The sequence below is a fragment of the Sturnus vulgaris genome, chromosome 4 (assembly GCF_052056855.1).
Source record: "Sturnus vulgaris isolate bStuVul1 chromosome 4, bStuVul1.hap1, whole genome shotgun sequence".
Classification (NCBI taxonomy): domain Eukaryota; kingdom Metazoa; phylum Chordata; class Aves; order Passeriformes; family Sturnidae; genus Sturnus; species Sturnus vulgaris.
In genome coordinates, this window is record NC_142246.1 from 42,069,500 (window position 1) to 42,088,100 (window position 18,601).

General features: G+C 36.3%; 1 protein-coding gene across 2 annotated transcripts; it reads right to left on the bottom strand.

Moving 5' to 3' along the window:
• Positions 1-38: 38 nt before the first annotated feature.
• On the bottom strand, positions 39-15,299 carry TDO2 (tryptophan 2,3-dioxygenase). Of its 2 annotated transcripts, XM_088163683.1 has the most exons (13): positions 14,314-15,299; positions 11,190-12,417; positions 10,737-10,842; positions 9,539-9,629; positions 8,655-8,725; positions 6,843-6,970; positions 4,996-5,182; positions 4,132-4,239; positions 3,073-3,184; positions 2,891-2,948; positions 2,319-2,398; positions 1,674-1,764; positions 39-838 (listed from the first exon to the last, which is right to left on the bottom strand). In XM_088163683.1, exons 2-13 carry the CDS (start codon positions 11,222-11,224, stop codon positions 685-687), a joined length of 1,221 nt encoding a protein of 406 aa, XP_088019809.1. In that variant the 5' UTR covers positions 11,225-12,417; positions 14,314-15,299; the 3' UTR covers positions 39-684. The 2 variants fall into 2 exon arrangements, with proteins under 2 accessions (XP_088019809.1, XP_014739156.1); XM_014883670.2 differs by lacking the exon at positions 14,314-15,299 and having other exon boundaries at positions 11,190-14,039.
• Between the last annotated feature and the right edge of the window lie 3,302 nt (positions 15,300-18,601).

Sequence of the window (18,601 nt, forward strand, 5' to 3'; positions counted from 1 at the left end):
ATTTTATAGTTTGCTTTAGAAGAAGACTTAACAAAAGATGAGCTTTAATACTGCTTTATTTGAAATGCAAAGTAAGTACTTATATCTGCTAATTTTAACAGTATTTCTATGTAAGAGATTTACATTCACATGTAAAGAGATAGCAACATGGTTCTTGATGTATTGTAAGTTCAGGATGGTTTGGTTTCTATAGATTCAGGACTTACTTTTTTGAATCTTTTGAAACTTTTAACCCAAAATTCCTTTTTAAATTGCACTAGAGCTCATAAACTAATACTCTTCTGAAGGTGGTAAGACTGATTATGTCCTCAACTAGACATAAATTAGTAACAGCCATTAGGCAAACAAGCAAATACAAAAATATGTACAAATAAGTCATGATCATAACAACTGCATATAATTTCCCCGCTTTCTCTAGCTGTAAGCTTTAAGAAGCCAGCTAAGAGTTAAATTGGTCATTGGGTTGAATTGGAGTATCATTTTACTCTTAACATAGGCTGACTCAATACAGATTTATTTTTCTACAATCAGTTAATTTCTTTCACAAGCCAGTTGTACTATTCACAAAGCTGTCATACATAAATACATATTTACACACCCACACTCTTTGTGGGAATGGCTTAGGGGCATCACTCAAGGTGAAAGTCAGGAAGTTCTTTACAGCAACCAGCCTAGAAAGGCAGGCTAGTCAGAGTCATCACTGCTGAAGTAGGAGCTGTCACAGTATTCTGCTGTGTAAAGGAATTTATGAATGCTTGGATTCATCTTTGGTATCCAGTGTCTTGGCACTAAAAATGTTGAAAGATTGAACAAATCCACAAACACCTTGTATCTGTCACTGAAAAAGACAGTTGGAACATCAGCATAGAAGGTCATAATTTCTAAATCCTCAGTAATCATTCCTTTTCATGCAAATAATAAGATTCCTTCCACTAACCCTCCTGAACATTGCAGAGTAAGAATCCAGTCCTACCCTTCTAGGGCATAGCAGATTAGGCCTAATGGGGATCTATAGTAACATCTTTTTTATGAAAATGCTGAATCTACTGGGTGTGTTCTCTAGCAGAATTTGTCTAGGAGCAATAATGTTAACCTGACATTAAGGAGGAGTGGGAGAGCTTTCTAAAAAAAGACAGTGGACATTCAATCATCATCAGTCTGACCATCTGCTTTCTACTTTGCCCTCTGTCCCATTGGTTGTGATAGTAGCTGCCCACAGCACTACATGGTTCTTTGAGAATAAACCTCCAAGGTCCTCTTTGAAGGAGGTTGTGCAATTAGAGGTCATGCTATGGACTAAAGAAACTCAGCTACACAGTAGCTGGGGCTCGCTTCCAGCATGTGTTATCTCCTTAACTTGGGCTAGCTGGCACATAAACTGAGCAATGCAGGGTTAATACTATTGCTATCACTGTGACGCCTGTAGCCCTCGACTGAGAATTATAGATGGCACTTTGCAAGAGTGAGCAAAAGGAGTTATTTTTGTCCTAGAAGGCTTGGAATTTATATATCACTGATAAATAAATGTACAACAACCAGGGGGGATCCTAGAGTCCCAGAAGAGTGTCAGCAGCCCTTTGGCCTCCAGTGAGCCATCTGAAATATGTTTCCCAGCATTAGAGTATTTATGAACTTCATTATTGCAGGTAACAGGGGAAACAGGTTATTTCTACCTCACTGTTGAGCGCAAGTAGTGGTAGCCTGATGAGCCTCCAGTTCCAGCCTTGCTGCCAATCATTCTGTGCACCAAACAGACATGGTTATCTAAATGATACAACAGAAGAAAATGGCACATGTTCAGTATTTAGATATAATTAAAGAGTCACACTTACTAAAGGTCATTCAGAGATCTTTACAGGGATACAGAACTATTAGGTCTTCAGCAATGCAGGAGTTAATTCTGTTATTCTTCAGTCAATTAATATAAAATTACTGATCATTCAGAATAAACACACTAATTATTACACATTACTGTGTTCTATTAACACAGAATTATACATTCACTTATGTATGTCTAGATAGGGAAGGCGGCAGAAGGAATGTTTGCATATAAAGACATGTCGTTATGACTTTTTGGGATACATTGGAAAATAGATGCCTGTTCCTTAAAGAAGATAGTACACTTAAAGCAGGTCATAGAAGTGGTAGCTACACCTATCTAATGATCACAGAAGCAGCTCTTTATCTTTCCTATTGGCTGAAGTAGAAACGAAGAGTAATTCCTAAAGCATAAACTCCAAAGCTCAGTTCTAAGACTCAGAGAACAATTTATTTGCATCTAGAAGAAGGATTGTCACAGTCAAAAAAGTCAAACTTACATCTCCATTTAGTCATGAGCACATCGAGATCCATAAGAGAGGTAAGAAGCTGAAACGGAACCTGGAAACGAGGCTCCTCCCTTGGAAAATGAAAAAGTCAGTGAGACCTCTCAGCATAAGCTGTATTTTTCAAAGTTGCATTTCAACAGTGCTTAGTGACTTAAAGTATACTTTTCCTAAATTGATACTGAAATATCAGTAGATACTTTAAAAAATGCTTCTGCTGTGTAAGTCTTGATCTGCCCCTTTATTTTTGAACTTGGAAAAGGACTCCAGATCTTTCTAGGACAGGTAGAGCAAGACATCTGCTAGTTACAGTCTGAAAGGCAGCATCTGGTCAAGCAAGGAGCTGCTGCCCAGAGGGGATCCTTGAAGATATTCAGAACTCAGCTGGACATGACGCTAAGCAGCCTGGTGTGACTTTTGAGGTGTATCTGACTAATCAGGGTTCCTGTGGAGGGCTGAAATAGATTGCCACAGTCCACTCCAGCCTAACTGAACCCGTGCTATTGTTCTTAACCTTCGCCTCTCCTCCTGCCAGTCACCATCAAAGACACACCTTACAACATTACCTGTAGAAGTAGATCATCAAGGCCCCCTTCAGTGCTTTGTAGGACAGTCGTCTCTCTCCTGCAAAATACAAGTATCCGTAGTTTGTAGCCCATCCTCCTGCAATTTTAATGCTATAACAAACATTTATAAGTAAAGTGTAAAACATACAAAGTGCATATTGACATATGGTAATAAAATATACCTTTACTGAGCAGATGTTCATGGCGTTTTTCATCAAATAATGAAAGTAATACGTCTCTCTGTTTTTGAAATTCAGACAATAAGTCATCTTTTTCTTCTGATTCTGCTTTCGCCTTTGGTATTTAAAACAAAGACAAGTTTTAGAATTCAACAAGGAAAATTAAGCACTTGAATGACTCATTATGCAACTTTTATTTAAATAAATGCTCTGAAGTTTGCATCTTAGATGTTAGAACTGTATTTTCAAATAAGATACATGACTCACTGTCCTTTGAAAAGTAAAATTACCAAGAAATGTACAATTAAATAGATTCCAACACAACTCTGATAAATGAATGTTCAAACAAACTGGCAATTTACCAAGTTTTTTGGTCCAGAGACCTTAAAAATTTGTTTGAATTATGATTTATTTGTTTTCAAGGCAAAAAAATTACATCCTTGCAGAGCTGTGGGCAAGAAATACGTGAATTAAAAAGTTTAGATAAGTTAGAAAGTCATAAACAGATATTCTCAGGAAGCTGACAAATTCTTATTCTTTTTCATTAAAAATTAAAAAAAATAAAAAATGTTACTTAAAGCTGCAGGTCTTAAAATAGTCAGGGATTTTCTGGTGCTTATTTGCCAGTGCAATTCAAATGATCACAGAGCAGCAAATTGCCATATACTGTTAAACAGAAATGGGCTGTTAATAGTGACATTCCATATCCACAGCTCAGAGGCTGAAACTACATCTTTTTTCTAGATTGTAGATGCAAGTACTAACCAAAGGTGAAATTATAGTTTCAGTAAAATCAACTTCAGCCCTTCCATTGATACTAATCTATCCCTTTTGCAATCTAAATCATCCATGTATCTCATGCTTTAAATTGTCTTAGATGTCAAATTTTAAAAATATTCCTGTTTCCTGAAGAATTTGAATTTTTTCTGCTTCCTGCAGACAATGGCTGATGAAGATTAAGTGGAGTGAGAAACTTTGAGTAAGCTAAAAGTTAAATTTATGTCAGAATATCATTTTGCCAGATGTCTTTCCTTATAGGTAGTTCAAGAGTACATTATGTACCTGTATCAAGGCAAATTCCTCTTCTAGGCCTTTTAAAACATTCTCTTCAAATTGTCCCCAGAAATCAAATTCTTCTGCATCAAGTCCTGGAGTTCTTTCCAGCCATGCCTTTAATAATAATAATAGTAGTAGAGGTAGTAGGAGTAGTAGTAGTAGTAGTAATAATAGTAATAATATGTTCAAAGAATAACACTGCAACTGCATTATCCTAGAATTACAAGTTATAACAACACAAATTCTACTACTACAGTTCTGGTTCAGAATCCTCTGGAAGTGCTTATTGCTAAATTCAGTATGTCCATGTGGATGATTTACACTGGCATAATGGTGCCATACCAACCCCCTCAAGTTCCAGATTGCATGGCCAATGTTGGGAGACAAAAGCTGTCTCGTTCTAAGGATATCTTTAAAACAAACTACAGAAAAACAAATCTTATTTCACATATATGTAGGATTATAGTAATGATAAATCTCAGAAGGAAGACATAGAGTCATCTATAGTTTTTAACCTCTCTAATACCCATCACTAACAGTGGGACTATTTTTAAAGTTTTCCTCCCAAAAGGGCTTATAGTTATGAAAAACAATGCATTTCCATTCTTAGCTCTCACTTCCACAATGCAATTTACCAGTTTAACAGCCAGTACTTTCAAACGAAAGGGAAATGCTGTGAAAAATCAGTTGGTTTACTAACAACTAACTCTCTTTCATGCCAGATTCATCAAGAATCCAAAACACAATTGACAGAGAATTTGCCAACGTGCTTGTTTCTCTTAAGGTAGGAGAATTTGTCACTGACACTAATGAAGGACATTCTTGGAAGATGAGGGAAAACGAAGCAAGGTCCAAGACAGACATTGTTACCTCCACAAGTTGCAGTAGTGTTGGTTCTTGCTCTGATTGAAGCAGGAGTTCATGATCCTGTCCCTTGAAGTTATCACGGTAATGCCTTCTGTTATAAGGGACTCTCAGACTTTGAGGAACACCAATCTTGTTCTCTAGCAAGCGAAACTGTAGGCTCTGAAAACCTGAGGCTGGGCTTAGGTGGTATCTTTAGGAACAGAAGAAAAGAAGATAAAAAAACGCAGGATGTTATTTTACAATGGTGGATTTCTCTTGTTTTCAAAAAAACCCCAGTATTTCACATCTGGAGAATCTAAAATCTTTGGACTTTTTTATATGACTGCATTTAGGAAAAGGAAAAAACCCAAGCAATCTGAATGCAACTACAGTGTACATATAACATAATCTCATTTTCTAGTTCTATATTGTTTGTGCATACACAGGTAGTGCAAATGTGTGTGAATTTACAGCAGCTTTGTGCATGTGAGGTACAGGAGGCAATGTTAGGGAATATGGTTTCCGTTCCAAATAGACTAAGCAGCTGCGTCCCAAAAAGCTGTTACAAAAATTTTCACAGCAATAACGTGCCAATGAATGCATTTTAAATAGTCTTGATATACAGCATAATTCATATATAATTAAATATAATAGTCTATACATGCAATATATATGTGCAATATTGTATATTGCCTTATTCTATAGAGTAGAATAATGCTCAGAAAAACTTCCACTGGGTTTTTTTTTTGAGGGATTGATTAATGGGAATCTTAAGAGTTAAATCACCTGTCCATGCTGAAAAACAATTCCTAATAAAAGTAACCTGAAATTCCACATTGCTAGATAATTGTAATGCATTTTGAATTGCTAGTACAAGATTTGACAGAGATACATCATTGATTTAATCTTATGTTTACTTATCAAATGACAGTATGTGGTTGAAAAGCTGAAGCAAGTATGGATCAAAATGGATTATTAGCCCATGGATTTCTCCTGCTGTAGTGTAATGCTAGATTCAAACAAGTGAAGAAAAATCGTAGTTTCCTGCTCTTTTTAATAGGGAACATTAAAAGATGGAAAGGAAAGGGTACTAAAATACAGAAGTGCTGGATGGCACTGAGGTCACAAGGCAGACAGATATGCACAAATGACACAACAGGGAAGGGAGACAGTGGATGAAGCTGTAGCACATGGTAGTGTGGTGGAAGGACCTAGATGTAGTGAGAGAAGAGAAGAGAAGAAATGCCATGGAAGAGGTGAGACAAGCGAAAGGATCCCAGAGAAAGCCTGAGCAGAAGGCAGAAGAGGTACCCACCATCCAGCCAAGCAATGCATTGAGGCTGCTACTGGATAGCAGAAGTTATTGGGGAGAAAGGACGAGGGACAGCAATGTTTCCTTCAGCCACTTGAAGCCTCCAGAACTGCAGACCCAAGGCAACACCATGCAAACCAAGACAGCTGAAATACCTGTTTGATAATCTAGAGAGAGTGCATATTTCTCCCCCAAGCACTTCTGTGATTTGCTATAGAACAAGGCTTCAATCTGCAGTGCCAAGTTTCAACTAAATTGCTAGGAGAACCATGAGCTATTTCTATTGTTTCTGCGGTTTTAACTTTTGATCCTGAAACCAGTCAGCAGCACCCTACACAAAAGTGTCAACAATTCACTTGTACTTCTCTGCAGAACATGCTGGACTCACAGTCAAGGTCAATTTCATAATTGACCCTTGCACTTTAATGTCATGTTTCCCTCTCCAAGGTGAACTCTCACCTTGCTGACAGACACCAGCACACATGAACAATTCACGATCAGTCCTAAGGATGGGAACTACCAGCTTGTGGATTGCTGTGGAGGAATAATAAGTCTTTACCTGAAATCAAAGAAGTCCAATGCAGTCATAGTTTCCAAAACTGAGAACTGTTCCACAAGTAATTTCAGAATCAGTGAAATTCTGTTCATTCGAGTAATAACCTTCAGCATGTTCCTCTCATCTCTTACCTGTAGAAAAAATAAAGATCATAACCAGAATGGTGTTTTCTCTAGATCCTACCTAGTTATTTAATGTGTTTTCACTGTTGTACATCACTGTAGTTTCAAGTCCTTCCCATGTGAAATCCATAGTCAGAATCTCATATGGAATAGAGCACTCTGGTTTCAACTTAAAACTGAAACTCTAACTTTCAAAGATTGAAATACATTTTTTTTCTGACTGATGTAAAATTACAGGTAAGTCTGTCATACAGGGTTTTTTTTCTTTTCTATGTTTTTGACTAAAATAGCAGTCAAAGAAATTAAATTCTAAAGCAAAATAATTTATAATTACCAATAACTACAATATTATTGTAACTTAAAATTGTATAATATGAAAATTATATACTTTCTGTTTTAATTAATACTAGACTAATTTATATTCTTGTTCTATTCTACAAGCCATAAGGCAAGTATGGAAATTACTTAAAAGTTGGCAAAATAATCTGACAGTTACATCAGGAGAGCACATCTAAAACATGTTCATCAGAAATGTGCATTAGGAAACAGAGAAGAAAAGAATACATCTGGTGGGAAATAGAAGGTATTAAATGGAAAACACCTAATTTCACACTTTGCCTGCAGAAGTGTTTGCTGAAATTCCTTTCAGTTTCAATGGGATTAAACTTCTCTCTAAAATCTGGGCATGCAACCAGGAAATATCAAACTACAAAAAATGGCAGATGATAATCATTTCCCTAATTGCTTGGCTGTGTACTTAACCTTAACATTGACATTTCAAATTCTGATTGCAAGCAAGGCTTCATTTTTCACAAACAACAAAAAAAAATATTCTTAAGAGCTGATTATGGTCAGTTATAATTTGATAAAATATTAAACTAAAAAGCCAGTTAAATTAGGAAAATAGTGGACAACAGAGAACATTTTCATTGGATGTTATGAAAAGAAGATTCCTTCTTTCAATCTGGTCTAGTTACAAATTTTCTTCTTAGACACATGCTAATGATATACTCAAGGTATTTCTCAAACTGCATGCAGTCAGATTTTTCTGTGGATGTAGTATCAATTCAAAAGTTTTTCATTCTTGCCTATTGTTATAAAGTGTGTTTAGCTTTGAACAAATGGGAAGAGTTGCTTATATTTGTAATTTTCAGAAATTCTCACACAGTATTACACTGCTTTGGATTCTCGCTTCTCTTTTGGATTTACTATTACACAATCACAAAAATGTGTTCTCCTCACAGCAGATATTGGATAGAAGGGAGCAGTATGTAGACTTCAGAAACTGAAAAAAGGCAGATACTACTTTTCAACATAAAAATACCCATGAGCCTTCTGCTTTTTCAGTTTTGCCTCTGAACCGACTTTCTCTGCCGTAGAATATTTCCAGCTTAAGTTTCTGCAGTTACCCAGCACTAGCAGGAGAATATGAGAACATTTTGGTGAATGAAATTTGCCTTGGAAAGTTATCTACACAAAAGGGATACTTCAGGAGGAAATAAGGTTTTTGCTGATAAAAAATCTGTACTATCAAGATATAAGAGCCACTCAGCCAAATCTTATTTGATGTTTTGATGCTGTTTCTGAAAACAACACATGCTTCTTTAGTAAACCCAAGTATATCCTGAGAGGAAGGAGCAAGAGAAAATCAGGGCTGAATTTTCCCAAAAATTAATATTCGTTGTTAACTTACATGACCATTTTGAAAGATCACTCGCACAGAGTCCATTTCCCACAAAATCTGCTTAAACCAAAGTTCATATGCTACAAGAAGAAAGACACTGTTACCATCAACTTCAAGGTTACTTTGTTCTTCTTAGCACCAAGAAAGAAAAATTCTTACATGTTGATTTGAAATGAATAGCCTATATTGACACTGCCAGTGCACAAGAAGATGCTGACACATACAGTTATTACCTGTTACAGTATTCTGTCCTTTACCTACAATATTAGACAAAATAATCTAGAGTTGAGAATACTGACAGAAGTTTTTAAAATATGTTTTACACATCAGTTATTTGAGCTACACATTGTTGATTACAAAAGGAGGAAAGGGAAAATCCAGATCTGATACTCAGTAAAATCTAACTCCACACCTGCTTATGTGTTTTCTGTCAATAACAGAAAATATCATCAGGCCAGGGTCTGAAAAACAGATGTGGGCATTTGGGAGTGCCCAACTGGTGTGCTGATTTCTAGACAGATTCTAGATGGTTAAAACCAAAGTTTCAGAGACGACACAAGGCAACACACAAAATTTGCCTACAATAACCTGCAAAGCAGCCTGTTGCTTGAACGACACGAAGATTTTTACCACCTTAATTTCTCTAAGAATAGAACCATCCATATCTTGGTTTACCAAATCCAAAGGTTATACTTATGGCTTCGCAAGCATAAAGTTGATTACTGCCTTACAATTTATATATGAATATATGCAAATATTAAAGCAGATAAAAGACAGAGATATTGCTGTGCTAGTGGCTAAAATGAAAACAAATAGTGTGGTGCATGTGTCAGCACCAAATAACTCCCTGTGGCAAAAATGTTGGTCAACCATCCCAGCACTCCTCCACTTACCTTGATGTGTCACAATGAAAAGATGCTCATCATGGATTTTTTTTCCTTTCTTCTCACTCTCAAGTTCTTGAGCATTCAATATTTTGTTCAGCTTAAAAATAAAGGTAAGAACTGTTCTGTAAAGCTCTCAATTCTACTATTAGTAATGGCAGTCTTATTGTCTACAGCTAATTTTTAAGAATAATGTTTTTAAAAATACACATACAGACCTCACACTAGGTTTTGTGAGAAATTGTCTCAGGTATGACTTTTACTTTTTAATTAGATAAAAATCTTGCCTGAAATGAAACATTTAGGTACCTCAAGTGATAAAGTTTTGAAAATAATTTTAAGGGTAATTTAAAATATTTATTTATTTATTTTAAAATAGAGAAAACAAAATATCCATCATGTTTTCCAGATTTTAGATCTATACTGCCATGTCCCATGAAAACAGAATTTCCATAATAAAATTCTGAGTAATCAACAATATCAGCATAAGATGTTATTGCTCATCTCTAATTTGAGTTAGTAATAATAATTTCAGTTCTGACATTACTAAATGCTTTTTCTTAGTCAAATTTACAATCTAATCATAGCCGTTTTCAAATAATCTTTGCAAGAGTCTAAAGAGTATGGTAACAAATCAGTTCAAAAGCACAGAGTTATTTCCTCTCACTTCAGTTCATGCTGTCTGAAAAAAACCCAAAATTTCCGGATTCTTTTATTACCTATGGTATTTTATTTTTACTTATTTCTTAATTAATTCTAGCTTTTGCAGCTTTTGTTTGTTTTGTTTTGTTTTGTTTTTTAAGTTTCCTGCTAGTCATCATCTTACCCGTTAGATTTCTGAAATAGTTTTTTCCAGACAAGTATACCAGACTTTAGAGGAAGTTACACAGAGCCTGCTGATGTGCAGAAATTGCCAAGTGATTATTATCAGACCAAAGAAAGCTTTTTGTGGTGTGTCACTTCACAATTTAGGCTTACCAATATGCATAATTCTCTACCAAATCCCCCAAAATATCCATCTTCCTTGCAGTTTGAGAAGTCTTTCCACAGCCCACCTTGAGGTCCCAGTTGAAACGGGCACCTGTGCCTGTTAAACCTGGAGACCTGTCTTAGTACGTGACTGATTGCTGGGAGAAGTGTCAATCACTGGTCCTGCCTCAAGTCGTAAGAGCAACCCGGACAGCAAACATGAAATCCTTAAACTTACTTGCAGGTATTCTCCATAGATAAGCCCACCTTTGCTGGCTTTATTTATTCCTTCTTGAGATTTATCATCATTTTCATCCTCCAAAGATAGCTTGTTAAAATTAAATCTAAGAAGAAAAGGAAGTAAATATGTGAACTATTTAATTAAAGAATTATGACTATACTAACACATGCATCTACAATTCAAACAATGCTTTATTTTGATAAACAGAACCAGTAAAGCAGGCTTTTGAAAAAAACTGAAATTCCTCTTGTCACAGTAACAGCTAGTAAAATCACATTTAGTTCATCAAATAATAAGTGCTCAGACAAGTCCTTGTATGATCTCTATAACTACAGCTACAGCTATTTGCTGCTAATACTACTAATTCCTCTCTGAGATTTCATATTTTGCACTAACACTTTATCTTTTCAATTGAATTTATAAAGCAAAACAGAGAAAGGAAGGACTCACAGGTAATTCTTCCCCGCGAAGGGGCAGTGGCTCATGATTTCAGGATTCAAATCCGCTGAGCTGCACACTGGGGAAAATACCCTGTAGTGTTCCCTGCTGCAGCTCCCTTATATGTAGCCTTATCTCACTGCCAAGGCCAACCCCCAAATTCCTCTCCCTAGCCCTCAGCCCATCCCCACTATTCAATAATTACAGAAACTATCACAGCACAAAGGTCAGGAAGTTCATATGTTGTTGGCTCTCCAGGACTGTGTTTTTCTCTGCCAGTTAAAAAATGAATGGATGGCATGTTTGTTTTGTCCTATGGTACAAGTTTTTTGTGCTTTTTACTGCAAGGTTTCCACCAGTTGCTTCTTTGGACACAGGTGTAAGGTGTAGTATGTAAGGTGTAAGTCAGTAAGAGGTCTGTGTGTGATAAAAGGGCAATATTTAATAAATGCAGGAATCGTTAAAGTAGGTTTTTAACCTGCAGCCTTTGGTATCAGGTATTAAGTTTAAAAAATCAGACACATGGAAAGAGAAAAGGGCTGCAGGGAGGGAGTGGAAAAACATGTTTCTATGGGAGATTAAATAGTGCTTATTCAAAAAGATTTCAAGTAATATATATAATTTCAAAAAATGTACACAGATTAACTAAAGAACTAAAAGCATTATGAACCTCTCATGCTGGTTTTCTGAGTATTTAAGTCCGAATAATTTCTTAATTTTCTCTCCTTGCACAGAAGTTTCACTCTCATTTATTGACAAATGTTACTCAATTCTATCTGGTCATCAGCTTAACACACAATGAAGTAACATGTAACTAGTATACACTTCTTTTCTGCCTGCCAGCCCTTTCTGAAAAAAAAGTTAATGCTCAGTTTCACTGCAAACAAAATTTCAGGACCTCTGTGACCCTGGATCATTTGCTCTATGCAAGACTTATTCTGCTTAATGGTGTCTGTGTGGTGGTTTCAGCTGTTCCAGTCACTTAAGAGTAGTTTGCTCATTAAAAAATGCAGATGTAGGATGTGGGTGATGGAATGGATACCCTGTTCATCCAGATGTCATTTGTCAGGCTTTACACAAATCAGCTTGAAATTCAGTTGAGCCACAAGAAATGTAGGACGTCACTGAAGCAACTCACCAAGCAAGGCCAAGGAGCTCTTCCTTCATGATGTAAAACCTGACAGAAGAAAATAATCCTGTCCTCACATGCACCTACACATGTGCTCAGCAATGTGGACAACTAGAGATGAAAGTGAAGACATCAGAAATTAAATGTTGAAAGCCACTTTCACATATTTGCACTCAAACAGCTTGATTTACAAATGTGGAAATCTTGCACATCCATAGATCTCAAAAGAAAAAGAAGGTTTATCTTGTCATTCCTGTATATCTTCACCTGAAACATCCAGACTGAGCCTGCATAATGAAATCAAGCTGTTATCTTTTCTCATGGCACAAAGAAAGAATGTGAAGCAAGTAAAAATGACAGATGGAAAATACTGAACGTTTAAACTTACAAAATATATTAATGTCTGTTTCCTTGTGCAGTTTTATATTCTTCTGTGGAATACAGAGAATAATAAACTTCCAGTGCAATGATCTCTGACTGTCAACCTTTACATTGCCTACCCATTAGACAAAGGACTTTGAAGTATCAGAGCCCTTTTACACGCTGTACTTAACAAAACATTAACTCCCTATTTGGGAAGTAATAGTACCATTAATTCACTCAGGGTTAGCAAACTCAATTGAAATCTAGCTGGTGGTACAGTCTAACCAACAACTATACAAAATCTTTCAATTCAGCAACAGACAGGCTTCAGTCAATCAAATAAATCAGCCAGACAAGACCAATTTAGAAAGTTTTTTTCAGTGTTTCCAACATTTCAAACTCCTTGTTTGAGGACTTCATAGCTGATTCGTCCCAAAGCTGGTAACTGATCAATTCCTGAAAAATGGGTAATATTGTGGTTAATATTTGTATCCATTCAATTCAGAAAATTTAATCTCACACTAGCTGAATTCTAACCATTGCAACTACAATAGATCTCAAACTCTCCAAGATCAGTGGTAAAAGATGTCTTGATGTCTTTCAGGGACTTGAAAACCCCTGAAACAAAACCAGATACAATACAGATCATTCATTCCTCTTTCTGGCTGCCTTCATCTGATCTCAGTAAGATTTCAAAGTGTGTAATGAACTTGGTAGTAAAATAATTTAAGTGTTTTGTATAACCTGATTATGAAACTGTCTGTTGGCAGTGTAGATGGATAGCACAGCTTACAAGAGCCCTCAGGTTTCGATCAGCTCAGAGCCTTGAACTCTGGCATGGCTGCAGACACCCTTAAAAATAAATGTGCTTCTGCCATGCTGGTCAAATTTGGGGCTCACTCTAGGGACCTGATCTTTATTTGAGTGTCCTTTATATCCTGACAGAGATTTATAGCCACTTTGTCATCTCTCCCTACTAGCATAATCATAAGTCTTGATGAAAAAAGCCCTTCAATGTATCTGAATGTATCTGAAAGCAAAATATAATTTTAATTTTAAATTATGGTATTGCTTTTTTCTCAAAACGTAACTTCATTTCCCATTTTCATGTTGAACACTTAGAACCACAAAGAAGCAGATCTAACCACACACATAACTTGCTGTTCATGCTGCAGAAGACTGAGCAAGGCTGTGAAAACCAAGTGTGTGCCCCCTTTAGATTTTATTTAGTTATTTGTTTAATACTTTTAATTCATGAAAGTCAGATAAAAAGCCTTCCTTTCATCAGAGGACTCTAATCTTCAGCAGACAGTGAGAATGTTCTGTTTTGTGACTGAGCTGAATACAAGACAAAGAGTTACATACAGTAGGAAAAACAAACAAACAAACCAAAACAAAAAAAACCCAAAACAAATGAAAAAAAAAAAAACCACAAAAAAACAAAACAAAAAAAAAAAAAAAAAAAAAAAAACAAAAAAACAAAAAAAAAAAAAAAAAAAAAAAAAAAAAAAACCAAAAAACCCCAACCACATCTTCCCAGAACTGCTCTTTGTGGCCTTCAAATGAACTGTCATGGCCTTCATTACCAAGCATGGGAATTGTTAAGCACCCTTTTTAATTCACCCTTACCCCCTTTCCATTTACCTCTCCTTCCCCATCTGGGTGTAGGGTGGCTGGACTGGCAGCAATAGGGTTGCAGAACAGAGACAAACTGAACTTACTGGACTGAGATTAAGTGATTCATATGGGCAAAAAGAGAGCCTCTCTCCAGCCTGGCCAAAGGAGGTGCAATGTAAGGCAGAGGTGGCCTGCAGGTTTGGACAGTGCCACCCATTCTACTGCTCAAACTCTCATTCTGATTACAAAATCATCATAAATCAATTTGTTTGTCTTTTGTTTGCTAACTTGAAGAAAGAGCTCAGAGAACTTCTGACTGCAAACAAATGACGCTTGAAGCTTCCCAACACTCTTGTCCAGGAATTGCAGACTAGGAGCTGCACAGCACACACGGCTTCTACCTATGTAAGAATGCCTGCAATGAGTCAAAGATCCAAGTAGGTCATGCCATGCTGAAAAGTTTCAAAGAGAAAGTAAAAGATTTCATGGGAAGAGCTGTTAGAACAAAAGAAACAAACATTAACAAACAAAACAAAACACCATCAGTGAAAACCCCCCGCCAAAAAAACCCTCCCAAACATACTAAAAACTAAGTTTACGAGCAAATTTACAGTGCAGTAAGTACAATAATTTCCCCAGAATATTCATGTAACTTTCCAATTTTGATAGCCCAGAATTTCCTAAGATACCTGTGTCCTTGCATTTAATAATCTTTTTGTAGATTTAGTGAATCTACAGCCTGCAGAAATGAAGTACTGCATAACTGAAGTACATATCATGTGAAGGAGTATTTCCCTGTGCAAGTTTCAAGCTTTCTGCCAAATAATCAAGTAATTTTCATTTTTGTTTGGTACTAATTCATGGCTAATGAGAAATAGGTGCACTATACCTTTGTAGTCCCAGTCACCCTGTTCTGCATTTGTGCAGATTCTGCTGTGACCTTTGTGAGACAAAGTATTCAAAAGGAAAATATATTTTCTACGTAAAGATGTTGCACTGTTAATCTCATAAAATTATAGTGATGAAATAATTTTGATAAACTCACAACTACAATAGTGAAATGCAGTACAGCAGCTACTGTTTTCGTTGACAAAGTGCAACTCAAATTGTAGAGGTGAAGCTGCCAGTGCCCTAAACCAGAACCTCACTGTGCTGGCTACTCTGCCAGCACTGAACAAAAATCACTTCCTCGCTCAATTTAATAACATAACAAGAGATAAGTGAATAAAGACACATAAAAGGAAGGTGAAGAGCAGAAGATAAACTTCAAGCAAAATTTGTTCTCTGCTGAAGTGAGTCTTCTGTGATTTTCTGAACTGGACTTGCTATCTAACTAGCACTTGAAATTAACAGTTGGTTTTAAGAAAACTAAAATTTGGTGACTCCAGGCTAAAACAAACAAGCTTAAAGTTGATGCAATATTAATAATCCAATCAGACATTTGTACCTGGGGGAGGAACAGAGCTCAAGGTCTTGCAAACTACAAACAAAGAGATGAGATAGTGCTGGAAAGATTTTTTTTTTCTTTTTAAACACTGCATTTGTTCAAATTCTTAAACACAAAGAACTATGTCATCATTTCCCAGCATGCTTTTACCTTCCATTTATTTTTCACACATCCCAGCACAACCTTCCCCACACTGTCTCTCATTTGTGGCTCAGTAGAATGGAGCAGTATTTCCTTCACATGCTGATAATTTTTGACTAATAATTATTCCCCAAGTAGGGAGAAAATGTTCTTTCACTTCTAGTGCCCAAACACCCTGCTTTCATCAATGTAAATGGATCAATGCCAGCCAGAACTGTAAACAGGAGAAACCACGTATCTTGGACACATCTCACAGCGTTGTCCCACAGCAAACTTATTCTCTATTAATGCCTTGCAGCCACACATTGCAGAGTGCAATTCTTTAGTAAAGGCTGTTTTTCCCTTCCTGAACACTCCAGTCCTGGTTACCTGTCAGGTCCAGTGAAGCACAAACCTGTAACCATAAGCTACTCCCATGCCTCCACGTGGCTCAGTTCGTGCTGCTGTTTACTCACAGTACAGGTGACTGGAAAGTGGAAAGGGCTGGTTTAGGACAAACGCTGATAAAAATGTGCTCATCTCATCCTATTCAACATTACCATTGATGGCTGGTGATGGAATAGGTTGTGCACTTCTTAAATTGACAAATGAGAACAACCTGTAAAGTCTAATAGTATGCTGGCAGATAGGAGCTAGAATTCAGAATTATCTTAATTCACTGAAATTAATCATGTGCATCTTCTGTGATGCAAAGAGTAGTACTTTTGAATTTCAGCTGTGATAACCAAACTTGCAAATAAGAAATTCTCTAGAGCAAATCTTATACTGGAATTTTTAAATAGCAACTTTCTACATGGCATGGAATCCCTCATTTCTACCAGCGTCAGAAAAACTTCATCTGTTATATTATGTCCTGGGCACCACTCTTGAAGACACATGAAGACAACGTGGAAAGGGTTCAGAAGAGGATGGAAAGAACAACGGGTGTTTGATGTAGAAAATATGGCCCCTTAAGAAATATAGAAAGAATTGACCTAACTAAGAGAAGATTATGGGTGGAAAAGTGAGAAATACCTTCCTTTCAAAAGGAAGGGCAATAAGCAACTTCCAGTACACCACAGGATGGAAAAAAAGAGTAACCAGTTTAAATTATGGCAGGATAACACAGACATAAGAAAACAAAAAAAATAAGGAAATTCTTTAAGCATTAAAAAACAATGATGAGAGCTCATAATTTCTCCAGTCATAGCTGGTTTCTTGTCAATGTAGAGAGAGACTCAATGAGTCCTCAAACTCTCCTTGAGTGCCTCCTTCTGCAGCCCCTTCTGCCTCCATTGCTGAATCCACTTTCACTACATGCTCAAAGGAAGGAGCAAGACAGATGCTTGCATATACAATTAGTTACTATCATTCCACAAAATGGAAATGACAATACATTATAACAATCCAAGTGGTGGTCACTCCATTGTTTTTTCCTCTGTTTTGCCTTTTTGCTAATATTTTTGTATGAATTGAGTAAAAGTATTTGTAGGCTGCCATATTAGCAAATGCATTACTTCTGTCTTAAAAGTAGATAATATTTGAGATGTTTCTATTAAAAGAGAGAGCTAATGAACCATTAATGTCAAGAAAGCACTTATAAAGGGTCAATGTAACAGTCTTTGGAAAGAAACACTAACATTCTAAGAAATACAATATTGTCCAATGAAAGCTAAATATACACCAAATACATACTTGTGTATGCATGTATTTTATCTCAGCAACCCATAAGAACTCTCAGAAGACATTTTGCTGCAACTAGGCTATAAAGAATTAACTTTATCAGGAACATGTTATCTATTTGTCTCAGGAAATAGCTATGTAGTTACGCTGGCTGTAGCATTATTTTTTAATTTAACACCATAACATAAGAACTGAATAGCACTTAAGACTGACTTCAAATAATAATTTAAGTACAAAATTTGCATTATGTGTGAATGCAAAAAATGGTGATCACCTCTGTCAATAGTTGGTTTTCCTAATCTTTACTGCATTAATTATTAGGGAATATGTGGTTTAAATAACTAGATACATATGCTAGGAGTGAGTGGACAGAGCAAGCTGCCTGTGACCAATTTGCAACCTGGGACCTGTTTGTCCAAGCCATTTGGGAAGGATGAACAAATGTAAGATGGTTGGTCTTCATCCTTTAGTATTTGTTTAAGAATTAACATAAAAACAACATAAAAGAAAGACATTTTTCCAAATCAATTTCTTATGTAAAACACAAGGGGACAACATAAGCCTTGTTCATCTAAAGCATTGCATAAGCATAACAACTCTTTGTAAGGCAGCAATACAATTTAAGAAAAAAAGTATAGGGAGCCAAGTAACTTATATTTTATACTTCTTAATTTTATGTACATAACGGTATAAAAGATTGACATAATTTGTTTTATGAACTCAAGCAACTCGGGTAAGAGGTGTTGTCTGAGTTCTATGAATTACAGTGGTTTGCATTAATAGGAGTCAATGGATCTGCAGCACTTGGAAACTGCTCGGCAGAGCATCAGTTGTGCTTGAGTTATAAACAAATCTTAAAAACTGCTTGAGTTGACACAAGTGCTGTGCGAAGCTTGTCCTGGCAGAGTCCCACCAGTGAGGCAACTGTGACAAATGGAGCTTAGAATTCCAAGAAATAGAGTACAGAATCTTGTCAGCCAAGAATAATTCAATGGAGTTCAGTGCTTTACCTTGTTGCTTGTAGCATTATCAACATAGCCAGAAAATACCAAACAACCAGGCAGT

Bases quoted from the DNA above. Each gene is read 5' to 3' on its own strand.
- TDO2 (XM_088163683.1), bottom strand. From the start codon at position 11,224: ATGAGCCACTGCCCCTTCGCGGGGAAGAATTACCT. The intron at 10,843-11,189 runs GTGAGTCCTTCC...TTTTCTTCTTAG, and splicing joins TTCGCGGGGAAGAATTACCT to ATTTAATTTTAACAAGCTAT. The intron at 9,630-10,736 runs GTAAGTTTAAGG...TTTATTTTTAAG, and splicing joins TCTATGGAGAATACCTGCAA to CTGAACAAAATATTGAATGC.